Source organism: Gadus morhua, chromosome 9, assembly GCF_902167405.1.
Source record: "Gadus morhua chromosome 9, gadMor3.0, whole genome shotgun sequence".
NCBI lineage: Eukaryota > Metazoa > Chordata > Actinopteri > Gadiformes > Gadidae > Gadus > Gadus morhua.
Window position 1 is genome coordinate 24,138,956 of NC_044056.1, and position 15,349 is coordinate 24,154,304.

At 45.1% G+C, this 15,349-nt stretch overlaps 1 protein-coding gene across 9 annotated transcripts in view; it reads right to left on the minus strand.

Moving 5' to 3' along the window:
- ap3b2 (adaptor related protein complex 3 subunit beta 2) overlaps window positions 1-15,349 on the minus strand; it is a 59,480-nt gene that overhangs the window by 16,180 nt on the left and 27,951 nt on the right. For 3 of the 9 annotated variants that reach the window (XM_030365115.1, XM_030365119.1, XM_030365120.1), the window contains exons 10-25: window positions 14,711-14,765; window positions 14,535-14,606; window positions 13,941-14,003; window positions 13,626-13,758; window positions 12,956-13,065; window positions 12,465-12,641; window positions 11,867-12,053; window positions 11,446-11,564; window positions 9,405-9,443; window positions 8,161-8,275; window positions 7,501-7,681; window positions 6,410-6,575; window positions 5,311-5,398; window positions 4,761-4,870; window positions 2,163-2,391; window positions 1,703-1,787 (exon numbers count right to left, since the gene is read on the minus strand). In XM_030365115.1, coding sequence (XP_030220975.1) covers window positions 1,703-1,787; window positions 2,163-2,391; window positions 4,761-4,870; window positions 5,311-5,398; window positions 6,410-6,575; window positions 7,501-7,681; window positions 8,161-8,275; window positions 9,405-9,443; window positions 11,446-11,564; window positions 11,867-12,053; window positions 12,465-12,641; window positions 12,956-13,065; window positions 13,626-13,758; window positions 13,941-14,003; window positions 14,535-14,606; window positions 14,711-14,765 — 1,929 coding nt within the window. Of the gene's footprint in view, window positions 1-1,702; window positions 1,788-2,162; window positions 2,392-4,760; window positions 4,871-5,310; window positions 5,399-6,409; window positions 6,576-7,500; window positions 7,682-8,160; window positions 8,276-9,404; window positions 9,444-11,433; window positions 11,565-11,866; window positions 12,054-12,464; window positions 12,642-12,955; window positions 13,066-13,625; window positions 13,759-13,940; window positions 14,004-14,534; window positions 14,607-14,710; window positions 14,766-15,349 lie in introns of all 9 variants that reach the window. The other 6 variants (XM_030365123.1, XM_030365121.1, XM_030365117.1 and 3 more) reach the window with 2 other exon arrangements.

The window sequence follows — 15,349 nt, forward strand, 5'->3', positions numbered from 1 at the left end:
TCAAACATCTGTAAACATGATTTTGTGTTCTACTTTATCTTCATCATTTTCACCAACACATTTTCAAAATTCAAACAATTTCACCAGCACATTTGCAGAGTTTCAAATCTGGCACTGTTCAACCGTGTATTTCATTGTTTCCCGGTTTTGAAACCTTGTAAATGGGATTCTGCAAACAGGTGTTGACTTTTCAGCACTGACTTTTCAGAGATTTGACCACACAGGCGCAAGCTTTGAGTCACGTGAATATTGGCAGTGTTCTGTCGCACACTCGTTTTGAAACTCCTCAAGTCAAATCTGAAGAAAAAAAAAACGTTCCTGGGGGCGGGACAATTTAGCTCTAAACATATTGGTTGCTCTCGGCTGACGTACATTCCAATCACATGTGCCGTTCACCGGGCTGTGCGTGATTGACAGTGCTCTGCCGATGAAAATAATGTGATTGGAATGTACGTCAGCCGAGAGCAACCAATAGGTTTAAAGCTAAATGGTCCCGCCCCCAGGAACGTTTTTTTATTCTTCAGACTTGACTGTCAGGAGTTTCAAAACATATGCGTGACAGAACACTGCCAATATTCACGTGACTCAAAGCTTGTGCCTGTGTGGTCAAATCTCTGAAAATTCAATGCTGAAAAGTCAGTTCTGAAAAAATACGTTGCAATGGCGTAAACGTACACCTTTACAAGTTTTTAAAACTAAATATACAACCTTTCAAAACTTTTTTCTCAATGTATGAACACCTGTTTGCAGAATCCCATTTACAAGGTTTCAAAACCGGGAAACAATGAAATACACTGTTAGAACAGTGCCAGATTTGAAACTCTGCAAATGCGCTGGTGAAATTGTTTGAACTTTGAAAATGTGTTGGTGAAAATGATGAAGAAGATAAAGTAGAACACAAAATCATGTTTACAGATGTTGGAATTTTTGTTGGAATTTTTTTTCAGGTTATAATCTCTTTTTTCAGTGTTGCAAAACGTTTTTTACAAGGTGTTGAGTTTTCAAACCCAGACTTACAAGCCTTTGAAACTTTTTTTCAGGTTTGAATTATGGCAGGAAACTGGCTCCATACTTACCAACATGGAGAAGTGCATCGGCTTGCCTTGTGCAAATGTTTTTTTATCGATAACAACATTGGCCTACACTGATCAAAACAGGACGATACAAAAAAAAAGCCTATAGTGCAATTAAACGATGAACATACAAACATACTGCCTTGAACATAGCAGTCAGGCTACTGCTTCTTTGCTTTGAGCCAAAAAAAATAATAATAATAATAAATTGCGTTAATCGTGCAATAAAAAAATTAACGCCGTTAAAATTGGTTTGCGTTAACGCCGTTAATAACGCGTTTAACTGACAGCACTATTTTCTACTATTAGGTTTTAGTTCCTGCCCAAGAGACTTGCTTTTTAAAGGCAAATTCAAATGATCTAATTTCATTAAGACAACCTGCAACACAGTGAGAAGATCTGAGTATGGAATGGACCCCTCTTACAGGAGGAAGAACACAGCTCATAACATTTACAAAGGGCCCGTTGGATTTATGTATGGCGGTGCATATTCATGGGCCATTCTGCTGCTATAAAAGACAAGAATAACAGCCACCAAATGTCCCAAAAATGTAATGCTAACCCTAACCTCCTGTCAGTAACAGGACCTGTGTTAAGGGTCCATCGCTTACCAGTAGATTCACTCTTACCAGAGCTGCAGGTTGGCTGCCTGGGTGGAGTCACAGAAGTCGACGCCCATCACCACCGTAGCGCTCTCCCCTGCTGGCAGCACCTCTGTCAGCACAGAAGGAGAAGCTTCAATACAACCACTGGCACTTTAGGTCGTATGCAGTTTTTGGTGACTATACCAACTCTTGTGTGACTATACTGGGACAAGAGTTAGGGTTACTTTTGACATTCTGTACCGTGAAATCTCTGTACTGTTTTTGTTTATTTTGGTTGTGCAGCAGCACCTATACTACTAATAGATATGTAGTAGTTCCTCCTGGACTTGGATAATAATGTCAATCAAGCCATTTGTTCCTCATCATTTAAAGAGGCAAGAAAATAATGATCCTGTAAACCAAAGCCCTCTGCAAGCAGCTCCCCAAGGGCAGCACCTCCTAGTGGCCGACCCCGGTACCACCGCCCGGGCCCCTCTGAACTGACCGATCTCGGGGAACTCCTTGACCCGCATGCCGGACTGCAGCTTGGCCTCCTCCAGGCGCAGGCTCTTGGCCTCGGTGGCGGCGCTGTTGGTGAACTGGATCTGCACGGCCACCATGTGGGGGTCAGGGAGAAACGGCTGGCGGCTGAAGCAGTACTCCACCCACAGACCCTCCCCTGTGATGCGGTGCAGCAGCTCGTAGCTCTTCAGTGAACCGGACGGAGAGATCGTCTGGAGGAGGGGGAAAGGGAGGGAGGGTGGCCATTTTGGTTGTCATTTGTAAGTTATTATTATAGAAATTGTCTGTGTTCAAATTGGCTCACTTGTGGCCTCAAATTGAACACTTCTGCGTCATGTGTATTGGTGGCAGTTTTACATCAAACAAGTATTTTACATTGACATTTTTCAGGGTGTTTTCGGGGCACCCTGCACTAGACTATGCTCCCTTGTTCTGCAGTGATTCCCAGTGCTAGTGTTCTCAGGACGGAGCACCTGGAACGAGGTGCGTCCCATGATTCATTGAAAGAAAGAGCGCTCGGACGTCTGAGCCCTCTAGGGAGGGAACGCTATCCGCCTCAGTAGCATGGGTTTAGCGGCAAGAGAGGGAGGGTCCTCCGGTCAAGGGATTTCCACTACAGATACAAAGGTTGAGTGGTGAGAGGCCACAAAGAGGGAGGGACATAGACCCATAAACGATATCCATGTCTGTTACATGTTTAGTTTATTGTTTTTCAGAGGTGTCAAGTAACGAAATACAAATATTTCATTACATTACTTAAGCAGAAACTTTGGTATCTATACTTAACTGAGTTTATCTGAGTACGTAACTGACTACATTTTCCGCAATTATCTGTACTTTATACTCCTTACAGTTTACAATAGCCTAACTCACGACCCTACCCAGCGCCTTGCGCATTTTGCACTCTCACTCACTTGCCTACACATACACCCTCACCTCCCACTCTTGTGAAGCGACCTTGAGTATCCTGAAAGGCGCTATATAAAATCTATTTTTATTATTATTATTGTTGCTTGTTACTCATTTCATTGGCTTCTTTTCATTCCGGTGTCGTTCCAATGTAGTTACCCCCGATAAGAATTGTATCCCGGCCGCAGGAGCGCGAATGCATCAAGTGCAGGCGGAAGTACACACTACGCTTCAAATTCACCCAAGGCTGATGTACCTCTAAATGTTGGTTATCAACAAGGTTGTAAAGTAGTAATTTACGGCACATCTGTCAAAATATATGTTTTTATTCTTCCCACGTGTTTAGGATCTTTCATTCATTCTTTCATTAATTTCATTCATTCATTGCACTGCAGCCGAACTGACAGCTGTCTACTGAAAACCACCTGATCATATTTTATTCCTGCAGGCTAATCCACACTTCAGTGGCAAAATCTGCAGATGTCCATACAAAATATCCTGAATAAATAACAATAATAGCATAATAGCATCATGGTAGGTCTAATGATGTAGGCCCCACACACCATATAGAGCCTTTCATTACCCTGCCCAAATAAATACGAAAAATAGCCTAAATATGTATACCTTCCCTATAATGCTAACTGAATGAAGAATATACATGTTTCTTCTTTCCTAGCCAAAGTTATAAGGGGGGGCACAAATTTTGTAAGACTGAACTTTCGACCTTCCAAAATATATATCCCCTTTTTAGTCTACTAAAATGCGTTCATTTTCAATGAGCAAAAATGCTGAATGAGTTGCATTCCAAAATGTTCAACACTAACATAAGATTTATTTTTTTGGAGGTGGGGTATAGCACTATAGGCCCCTGTGGCCTTAGCTTTTGCCCATAATGGATTTTTTCACATTACTTACATTACTTTTACTTTTATACTTAAGTAGTTTTGAAACCAGTACTTTTACACTTTTACTTGATTAAAAAGCTTGAGTTGATACTTGAACTTCTACAAAAGTCTTTTTAGACAAATCTGAATACTTTTGTCACCTCTGTTGTTTTGAGGAATACATCATCAAAAAGCTCCAAAAATATTCCCCTTGCTGTTGTTATAGCATATATAATATTCTCATCTCAGTCGTCTCACTCCGGGGACTGCTGACTTCTGATCGACAGCTGACTGACTGACAGCTGACCGACTGCTGAGTGACTGCTGTATGACTGCTGACTGTCTGCAGACCGAATGCTGAATGACTGCTGACTGACTTCTGACCGACTGCTGACTGACTGCTGACCGACTGCTGAGTGACTGCTGTATTACTGATGACTGTCTGCTGACCGACTGCTGGATGTCTGCTAACTGACTGCTGACCGACTGCTGACTGACTGCTGACCGACTGCTGTCGGACTGACTGCTGACCGACTGCTGTCGGACTGACTGCTGACCGACTGCTGACTGACTGCTGACCTACTGCTGTCTGACTGACTGCTGACTGACTGACTGCTGATGACTGCTGACCAACTGCTGACCGGCTGCTGACCAGCTGCTGACTGACTGCTGACAGCTCTCATGTGGAATGAGAGATGGTGAATCCCTTTGTTGGACTGGAGATGATGGATAGCCCCAGCCTCTGGTCTAGATGTGCTAACATATCAGGAGCAGTTTGGGGATCTTACGGCAGGAGACAGCACGGTGTCGGTCAGAGATAGCCCCTCAAGGTCCGTCACCAGGCTGCTTGACAGGAAGTTACCCACGGGTGTCACCTGGGGGGAGGGGGTGGGCTCGACTAGGGGGAGTGAGCGGGGGCATGGGAGAGAAGGGGAGAAGGACAGAGGGGTGAGTTACATTGTTTAGTTAAAATGCTGCAGTCGTAACAAGGGGCTATCTGGTCGGTCTAGTTTACTTCTGATGTTTATACATGGTATGAGATTTAAAAGAAACGATAAAAATCGAAGTTTATGGACCAACAGCTAGCACAGCAAACATTCCCTTGTGACCAACCTTAGTATAGGTTGGTCACAAGTCATCCTAATCTACGTGTCATCTGCATGGTTACAGCACATTTCTTTACCAATCCGTTCACCTTGCTCAAATCAATACGTTAAGAATTCCCATGACTCGCTTCTGCACGGTGAGAATCAGTGGCGGTCTGAACACACACACACACACACACACATGCACACACACACAGACCAGACACAGCGCTGGCTGGAACAAGTGACTTACAGTCGTCAAAGTCCAGGAGAGACATTTCCTTCTTCTCCTTCTTGCCCTCTTTCTTCACTGGTTTAGTGGGTGCTTTGGGCGGAGTTATCTGTGTGGACCAATCAAATGACATTCACAAGAAACATCAATGAACCCATCTTATTAGATTGTAACATATCTGCCCTATCTGCATGTCTGATTTATTTGACTGTGTAAATTAAAGAAAACCGATCCACCCTGAACTCAATCCACTCAGTCTGGAGACAAAGATGAGAAAATCTAAATCTGAACGAGCGATGACTGCAGCAAATGGAAATATATCAGCTAATGGTCCAATAAAGTATCATAACATTTCCAAAATTTAGTCTTTATTCTATGAAATGTATTAGGGATCGACCAAAATGGATTTTCTAGGGCCGATACCGATGCTGATTTTCATCAGCCTTAGCCGAATAACCGATACGCCGATACAGATTTTCTTGAGCCGATATTTGGAGCCGATACTACCCTGGAAATCCAGAGTTCTCGCGAGAGCACAATTTGAATTTGCTAAGCGAGTCACTCTGGGAACGAGCAATATACTCGTGTATATTCTGGGCCTCCCCTGGCACAGAACATCAATCATCACATCGATGTATCAATATAGGCGGGCCAAAAGCGTTGCTGTTTTGCTGTTGCTGTTCTGGCAAGAGTCTTATCTATTGGTTAGCTCCACTGGCCTGGATGCGTCACCCCTTGTATTCTTCTGATGGTCGTAGTGTTACCCAATGTGTGTTATCCAGTGATATTTTCAAATGTATGCTTGGTGCCGCCCCTCAAGTTGGGCTATTTTCATTACTCGTTGCCAGACCCTACAGCTTTCTAGATGTGGGTCTGGATTTCCAGGCAAAGCATCCCTCAATGTACATCATAAAAATGATACAATGATCATAACAAATGTTACAATGTCTCAATTAAAAAAAAATCAACATTTATTGAACTGTCTGTAAATCATGCCGGAAAAACGTAAAAATCTGCGTAAAAAACGCAAATATCGGCAGATTATATTATCAATTATCGGCCGATATATCGGTCGATCACTAATGTGTATTAAAGACCTCATTAATCGTCATCCTCTGACCTTCTTTTTCTTTTTGACCTCTGCCTCGGACTCAGAATCCTCAGATTCTGAGTCCTGGCTGCTGTCTGACGGGCTGTCGTCGTCGTCAGACTCCGACTCGGACACGTTCCTCGGCGGAGGTATGCTAACTTTCCTCTTCTTCACTTCCTCTTCACTGCTTTGCTCACTTGGGGATGAAGAGACAAGACTCAGTAACGATGATACATACACTTTACAATGAGAGTAAATAAAGTGGGTAAAACAGGAAGGCTGCAGCCTGAGTGTTAAACTAGTATGACTACAACTATTATTAAAAGCAATTAAGAAATGTTGCATTATGAACCCCAATTGCCAGAATCTGGATTCTAAATTCACAGTTTGTCACCAAGAAAGCAACCTAGTGCCTTCTGTGAAATAATCTAAACTGTATAATTGATGTAAATCTAAAACTGCCCTTGTATGAGGGCGCTCAAAAGAGTTCTTGATGTCAGCTCTGGACATCTACAAATGACATTATCAGTAGATCTTAGATGTTCAGTTACCAATTCCAGATTGGCTGCGCACCACAGTGCCAACTACATTCTCATCTCTGTGTCAATGCAGGCTTTCATAGATTATCTGCTATGCTCCGTTAACAGGAGAAGCACAGGCCAGCCGTCTGTCTTGGGCTACCTCTATAGTCTGACAGATTGATCAAGGATGACCAAAATAACTGCCCATGGTGTGGACATTCTTATTTGTGTATTTCTCTATCAAAAAGGCAAATTGGATATCTGTTTAATAGCCACATTTTCATTCTTGCAAACGTCTTAGTGTCTTGCATTTTAATAGAAGATTCCCCCGCTCTGAGCGGGAAATGTCAACTATGTAAACTGTGTGTGTGTGTGTGTGTGTGTGTGTGTGTGTGTGTGTGTGTGTGTGTGTGTGTGTGTGTGTGTGTGTGTGTGTGTTTGTGCTTGTGTGCATGTGTGTGTGTGTCTGCCGACAGAGATGAATGGTGTGCTTAACATGAAAGAAATCATGATGGTTTTCAGCGTACAAATCAGAGTATATGATATTGAGGCCCTCTCTCTCAGGGGACCCCCATCAGAACATCTAAAGACATGTACTACCTTTCACTTTGCTGCACCGCTTCGATGGGTTCCTTCTTCTGGGTCTTCCTCTTCTTGGCTTCCTCCTCCTCCTCCTCCTCCTCCTCATCTGAGTCGGAGCGCTCCTCGCTCTCCTCGCTCTCTTCGCTCCCTGAGCCGCTCTGCTCGCTGCCGCTGGCCGAGCTGCTGGCAGAGTCCGACTCTGCAGATTGGTGGGAAAAAAGAGCAGGACAGTTCGCTTGGTTGAACGCTTTGCACATGCGTCTGCAAAATCACCCCCCCGAGAAGTTATAAACATTGCGGGTAGCCGGGAGGCGGGACTTCTGCACTTCAACACTGCCCACTGCAGTCTGACGTCACACTGTTACGGAAGTCTAGTGAGCGCAAACAAGCTGTTTAACGCACTTATTGGGGGGCCTTCTCGGTGGGCGCAAATACTCCCCCTGGATCAGACTTAGATTTCTCTAGGTTAGCGGATGTAAAACATGCATACATACGTCATCTAACAGTCTAAAGTAAAGGGAAAAGTCGAAAAAGAATATCACTTGAGATCCACCAAAAGGCTCGTGCTTTGTTCAGGTCAAGGTTTATCGTCTGCAGCAGTCATTAAGTGATCTCCAGGCTATCCCCTCTAAACAAACAGACAATCCAGACTGAGGTACACGTAAAATGTTGAGTTACCGCTGTCCGCAGACTCTGTCGGCCCCGACTCGCCCTCAGAGTCAGAGTAGAACGGCTTCTCCACCTTCTTCTCCTTCCTCTTCTCCCGGCTGCTGCACTTGGTCCACTCAGGCACCTAGCAACACAACAACAAACCACAACCACGACAACCACAGGCGTCACCAATCATTGGAGCTCGGTTGAACAAACCCTCTCAGACCAAAGCAAAGGTTGAAGGGCAGGAGTAAACATCAGCACGGCCATGAACGCCTCTGCCTGGCGGGATGATGCAGCCAAGTAATGCCAGCCATTCCCGTCTACAGTCGTCTCCAAATTAGGATACTGACCGTATCCATAGACTAAAGGTCCATTAAAGAGTATCATTGCAGTGACTGCTTTGCTTGGTTTGCTGCCATCTCCAGGTAATATTGTATCATCCATTGATAATCTGTATGAATGAACAGAGCTAAATGACTAAAATTATAATTTAAAAGTTATAATTATGTCTCCTAACCCTATGTGGATGTAAACATTGTTATTTATTTAGTAATAGACAAGAGTTGTTATTTTTCATATATTTGAACAATGCAGAAAACATGAATCTAGCGTATTTTTCCACATATTACCTTGAGATGCATTGGATGTTGCAGACAGCAGCAAATTCGCAAATGTAGTTTAGTGTGCGGTTACTCTTTAATGCCTGTGTAATTTCCCCCCCCCCCGCCCCTTTAGGTTTCTTAACTAGATGCTAGAACCAGGAAATGCCTTCATGACCAGTTGCAGAAATGTTTTGGAATTGATTTGTTCAAAACATGGCACAGTTCCATTAGACGAAGTGATCTCTTTTGAGAACGATTATGTATGCTAATAAATATTATACATGCCATAACGTAGAACCAAACATATTATTTGTACTTGCAGTTCCTTACAGTACAACAAGTCTTTAAGTTCGAAGCATTGGTGGTGAATTTTTAAAGTGATATTGATATAAAATGTATCTAATTGTCCTTGTTCTGTCTGAGACTCCCGTAATTCCCCCCAGTTTAAAAAGCTTTCTGATGGTAAAATGTTTCTGAAAAGAGTCACTTCAGTAATGGTAAAGACTGCAGAGGGGGGAAGTAAGCGTGCCGGTGGCTTAGGTTTGGCTAAGCAGAGTACAGCAACTATAGGTTACAAGGTGGGATATCAAAAGACACTTGGGTTCTGGCGCTATGTGGACGGAGGCTCAGAGAGAAGGGCGTTAGATGATACACTGACTGACTCACACTCGTTAATTTTGTGACTCTTTCGAGCAGCGTAATAACCTGGCAGACGTGGAAAAAGAAAACAAAAGGATTGTAATAGGAGATTTCAAAGAAAAAATAAGGAGGGACATCTTGTTGAAAGCATAAGCATAGATAGAGGCACTGTCTGACTAGGTTGTGACTTGAGATGGGAGACATGGGAGAACAGTAAAGGACATTGCAGAGACACCTTTCCAGCTGCATATTTTAAAATAAAATGTTTCCTTTATTTATTTTTTGTTAACTAGAACATTTCTGATGCCTATACCAACTAATAGATTGTTTGTTGACCATGCGGCAAATAAGAATAGACAGCAAGTGAAGCTTCCACTTGGCAGTAAAAGCTGCTCATACTTGTTTACCTCAACATGGTATAATGAAGGGGGGAGGGAAAGGAGAGTTGAGAGTAGTCATTTATCAAAACCGAACCACAGCACTCCCACACAGAGTGAGAGAGAGAGGCAGAGAGAGAGAGAGAGAGAGAGAGAGAGAGAGAGAGAGAGAGAGAGAGAGAGAGAGAGAGAGAGAGAGAGAGAGAGAGAGAGAGAGAAAAAGAGAGAGAGAGAGAGAGAGAGAGAGAGAGAGAGAGAGAGAGAGAGAGAGAGAGAGAGAGAGAGAGAGAAAAAGAGAGAGAGAGAGAGAGAGAGAGAGAGAGAGAGAGAGAGAGAGAGTAGGGTCGGGGGGCACCTCTCGCCTGTCTCCCAGCAGGCCAATCCGGCCTTGCTCACTGGGATACACTTCCTCTAGCTGCAGAAGCATTGTCATGTACAGTGTGAGAGAGAGAGAGAGAGAGAGAGAGAGAGAGAGAGAGAGAGAGAGGGAGAGAGGGAGAGGGAGAGGGAGAGGGAGGCAGAGATGGATGTCAGTGACTGTTAAAAGTCCGTGGGTGAGTCCTCCAGGAGTTCAGCAGGCAGGAGCGTATGCCTATTTGCTAATCATCTGCATCTATGAATTGGCAGCATCCCCTGCCAGAAAGCAATTAGAATTAGCACATGCATCCTTCTTCACTGTACACATGTGGTGTCATTGAGCAACGATCTGAATGACATATGACAGGTACACTTTGGACATGTTCAATGAGAAACCAAAAACGACATTGTTAACATGACAAGTGAAAGAGCCTTGAAGTGAGCACTGGACCCTTGGTGTGATTGGATACCAGCCGGACGACATGAGCAGTCAAAGGCTGGATCAGATGGCATAGTTTACATCATGTGACATCTTCAGCTATGAACCAATGGCACATGAGGGGGGGAGAGGATGGACCAATAGGAAGGGGTGCATTTTGTGGGGGTCATCCAGAAAACCCAGCAATTATTTTTGCCAGAAATGTCATCCATCTATACAACTATTACTCTATAATTGCTTTAAGGGAAGGTGTTTTTAAAGAGGGCCTGAACCAGCCATCCTGCCTGGTCTCTTCAGGGACCCATGTGCTATTGGGCCATAGGTGAAGCATCACCTGGGAATCGCAGAGGATGTTGCTACCGACAGGGACAGCAGCACAGCAGAGAGGGGCTGAGAAGGTTCTGGTCTTCAGTGTGAATTATATGACTGCTCTTATGGAAAGCTCTACTGTGTTCTGAGCTTCATGGTCAAAGCCTTTTGAACATTTAATATCAACCAGAGATCCCCCCACTGTGTTGATACTGTGAGTTTATTGAACTCTATCCGTTTGTTGATCTACATGATGGGGTGCAGGTAAAGGGGCTCAAGCAACACTCATGCTGATGTGACTGGTATGTGAATGAGAGATGACCACATGTCCCGTTGTACGAACGTCATATTGGAGTCAGTGCTATGAGACACCCATCCCCCACCCAGCAACCACCCCCGCTCTGAGGCACTGCCCTGTTTGGAGGGAGCAAGACCCCCTCGCTCCCCTCCACATCCTGGGGGTAGAGGTGGGAGTGGGCTGGCTCGGGCGACCCTCCATCCTACCACCACCACCACCACCACCAGCTGCTCTCATCTCGGGGTCTCTGTATGTTACTGTTCCCACTGCACGCACAGACTCCTTCACCTCCACGTTGCGCACGGAGGGGTCGGGGGCGTCCTGGGGCCAGTCGGGCAGCTCCTGGTAACCCCCCGCCTTGGTGTTAAGCAGGTGGGACAGGGAGCCAAGCTGGAAGTGGTCCCGGTCTGGCAGGGAATAAAGAACACATTAATCAACATAAAAACCTAAAGCCTTGAAGGGATCTAATGCTGGTGTGCTGACCATGTCGTCAAGGTTGCGCCTTGTCTCAACCCGAGTTTAATGATGACCTGCCGTCCTGTGCTATAACTTCATTCTCCATCTGTAACACTTTCCTGTCCATAAAGCCATACAGCCCAGAACAAAAACTGAAAACCATGAGACCAGGAAATGAAAAAATGATCCCATGTGGTTCACGATGATGTCCTTGGCATCCGGCACAAGGATGCCGTGTTGTGATGTTCCGCACCTTTGAAGGGAGACTCGAGGATGGGCGCCGGCTTCAGAGCCAGGATCAGCTTCTTGGCGTACTTGCTGAGCGCCCCGCACTTGTCCGTGGGCACTATGAGCTGGCGAATGAAGCGAGCCCGGTCCCGGATGTCGTAGTTCTGGTCGTATTTGGCCAGGTTCAGGACGTACTGAGTGAGCAGCTTGGTCTGTGACCGGAGGAGGGCAGGGGGAGGGGGAGAGAGAGGGCAGGAGAGAGAGAGGCACGAAAGTGAGCATAGCCCTTTTGAGAATCAAGCAAATACTGTTGTTTTTTACGTGTGTATGCAGATAAAAGTAACTTAAAAAGGTTATTAACAATAAACATCAAAAGTGCAATGACTCAAGAGCCACCTGACACAAAGTGTGAAGCATCATGGCACTGCAGAGCAAGGAGATGCTGCAAGTGGCTGTGTGGAGACCATTACACTAAAACAGCATTTTCAAGCTTTCATGGCTAATCTTCATGGGAAGTCATATTAGATATTTTTTCCGTTGCGGTACAATCAATAGACCATGGTGCCTGGGTCAATCTCACTCGTCTACTACCGTGACGATAACATGAGAGAAGTGGTTCCCACCTGCTTGGAGTTTGTGAGGTAGAGCTTGGCGGCCAAATTGATGATCTGCAGTTTGACAATGTCTTCCTCGTTGGTGAAGGTCTTGGCCATTTTCCTCAGAACGTCCGGGGCGATCTTGGGGACGTGTTCGCAGTATTCCCCGATGAGCCAGAGGATGCTAGCTCGCGCCATGGGCACCTGGGAACATAGGAGACAAACACTCAGTTCTGGATGGAGAACTACCTTTGTAGAAGCCACCATTGTTGTAGGCACCAGAAACCCCAAAGCTGAGGGTAACGCATATATGTTAAACTTCACTATTATCCGCAAACAAACTTTTCTTTTTTAAATCAACACAAAAATTCTGAAACTTTCTTGTTAATATTCTGACTTTGTAACTACGCACTACGCATTTAGATGTCTTAAAAAAAATAGGAATTCTCTCCATTTCCTCTTATGGAAATTAAAATTAACCATCAATACATTTCCCATCCAAATATCCCAAAATGCACCTGGATGTTGTCCGTCAGTTTGGCCATGTGCTTTATGATGTCGCTGTGTTTCTCGGGCTGCATCTGCAGCAGCTTCTTGATGACCACCACCGACTCGGCCACCACCAGCTCTGCAGAGAGAACAGCCCCAACACGGGGTGTGAGGACAACTAGCTGAGCGAACCCCTCAGTGTTCACCACCACGTACAATAATCTTTAATTATTCATTTTAGGCGTATGTCACTGTTTTAGTCATATAGGCACTGCTCTACACACAGAGATCTATTATTCTATCTAGAATCTATTTATTGCTTTGCATGTGAGAATATGTGGTTAATTTGTGTGAAGCACAGCATATATTATCTAAAGTATATATTATAACCCCCCCCCCCCCCCGAGTAATAAACCAATGAAGAGGTCCAGCATACAGGAAGGTGGGCCGGATAGTGTAGTGTCTAGGTTAGTCGGCTCCCCTTACCCCTACCTGCTCCTTAATTAATTCAGAGTCCCTTTGGATAAAAGCTCAAGTGAAAGAGAAAAAGCCGGCTCGTGCGTTAACCACAAAGGCATTACACCTTCTAGCGGCAGGCCAGGTTCCATTACCACCTGGGATCTTGTGAGCATGTGTGGAAGAGAGGCAGGGAGGTTAAAACAGAGAGGGATACGGTGCAGGGAGGAGCTGGGTACGGACCGTCGCGGTTGGAAAGCAGCTGCACCAGGCCGTTGAGACAGGTGTCCCTCACCTCCCCAATGTGAGTGGCACAGCGACCGATTGCCTGGATCGTGGCCGCTACAAAGTCCTTGTCCATGCTTTTAATGTACGTCTGTTAACATAATAAATAAGTCCTCTCAATACGACACACAGGTACACAGACTGTCTGTTAACCAAACGATTATGGATACGCCGTGTACACGGTGGACGACTGCATCTCTGTCAGCGGCCCAGGACCGGAGAAATACATTGAGTGGGAATCCAAAAAGTGGAACACCCAGACTCTCCCATCACCTGAAATTCTCTCAGGATGGTGGAGATGTTTGTCTCGCTGGCCAGGTTGGTCAGCACCTCCAGCTGTCAGACAAACAAACGGAGGAAACATGCCTTCTATAAATACACTTCTGTTTGCTAAATACAAATCTGTCCTAGATTTAAGGGAATGCCAGCTTTGAATATTGATCAAATCAAATCAAACTTTATTTATATAAAGCCTTTGACAGACAACCAATGAAGGGACTTCAGGACAGTACAGATGCACACAGATGTGTGCTCTCCTTCTGGTCTTGGTCAGTAGAACAATACTACTGCTGAAAGCTGCTGCTTTCTGTGTGATCTGTAGCCCTTTTATAGCTTTCTTAGGTAGAGGATCATTACAGTAAACAAGCCTGCTAGTAATAGAAGCATGCATAAGTCTCTCTGTTAAATGGTCAGTGGAATAATCTATTTAAAATCGAGTCAATATTGTAGCAGCTAAGGCCAACCCAAGGTTAAAAACAGAGCAAAGTAACTGTAGGAGTCAGAACAAAAGTAGTTTTAGGTGTAGTGACTTTAACTGATAAGGACATAGAGGCGATTGTAGAATAACAGAAGAGGACAGATTAGAACCTTGAGGACTTTAATCTGGGTGGGGTCCGTGGAACGGATGTAGAAACTCTTCAGGTAAGGTTCAAACATCCCCTGAGGAACACAAAGCAACACACAGTGAGACTCTCTGTCAACACACTGTTACTACACCTGCTCTGGAGTCTTTCATATGGATTAACATCTTCACAGAAGCTCACCCTTCTCTTGATGGTCATAGTGGCCACATTCTGGAGGACCACATACTGGACTTCACTATGAGAGAACAAGAGAGGGACGTAGTGGGAGAGAGGGAGGGAGATAGAGAGGGAGAGAGAATGAGAGAGGGAGAGAGAGCGATATAGAGGGAGAGAGAGAGTGATAGAGAGGGAGAGAGGATGAGAGAGGGGAGAGAGCGATAGAGAGGGAGAGAGAGCGATATTGAGGGAGAGAGAGAGCGATAGAGAGTGAGAGAGCGGAGAGAGCGAGAGAGAGCGATATAGAGGGAGAGAGAGAGCGATAGAGAGGGAGAGAGGATGAGAGAGGGGAGAGAGCGACAGAGAGGGAGAGAGAGCGATAGAGAGGGAGAGAGAGAGCGATAGAGAGGGAAAGAGGATGAGAGAGGGGAGAGAGCGATAGAGAGGGAGAGAGAGCGATATAGAGGGAGAGAGAGAGTGATAGAGAGTGAGAGAGGGGAGAGAGCGATAGAGAGCGAGAGAGAGCGATATAGAGGGAGAAAGAGAGCGATAGAGAGGGAGAGAGGATGAGAGAGGGGAGAGAGCGATAGTGAGGGAGAGAGAGCGATATAGAGGGAGAGAGAGAGCGATATAGAGGGAGAGAGGATGAGAGGGGAGAGAGGA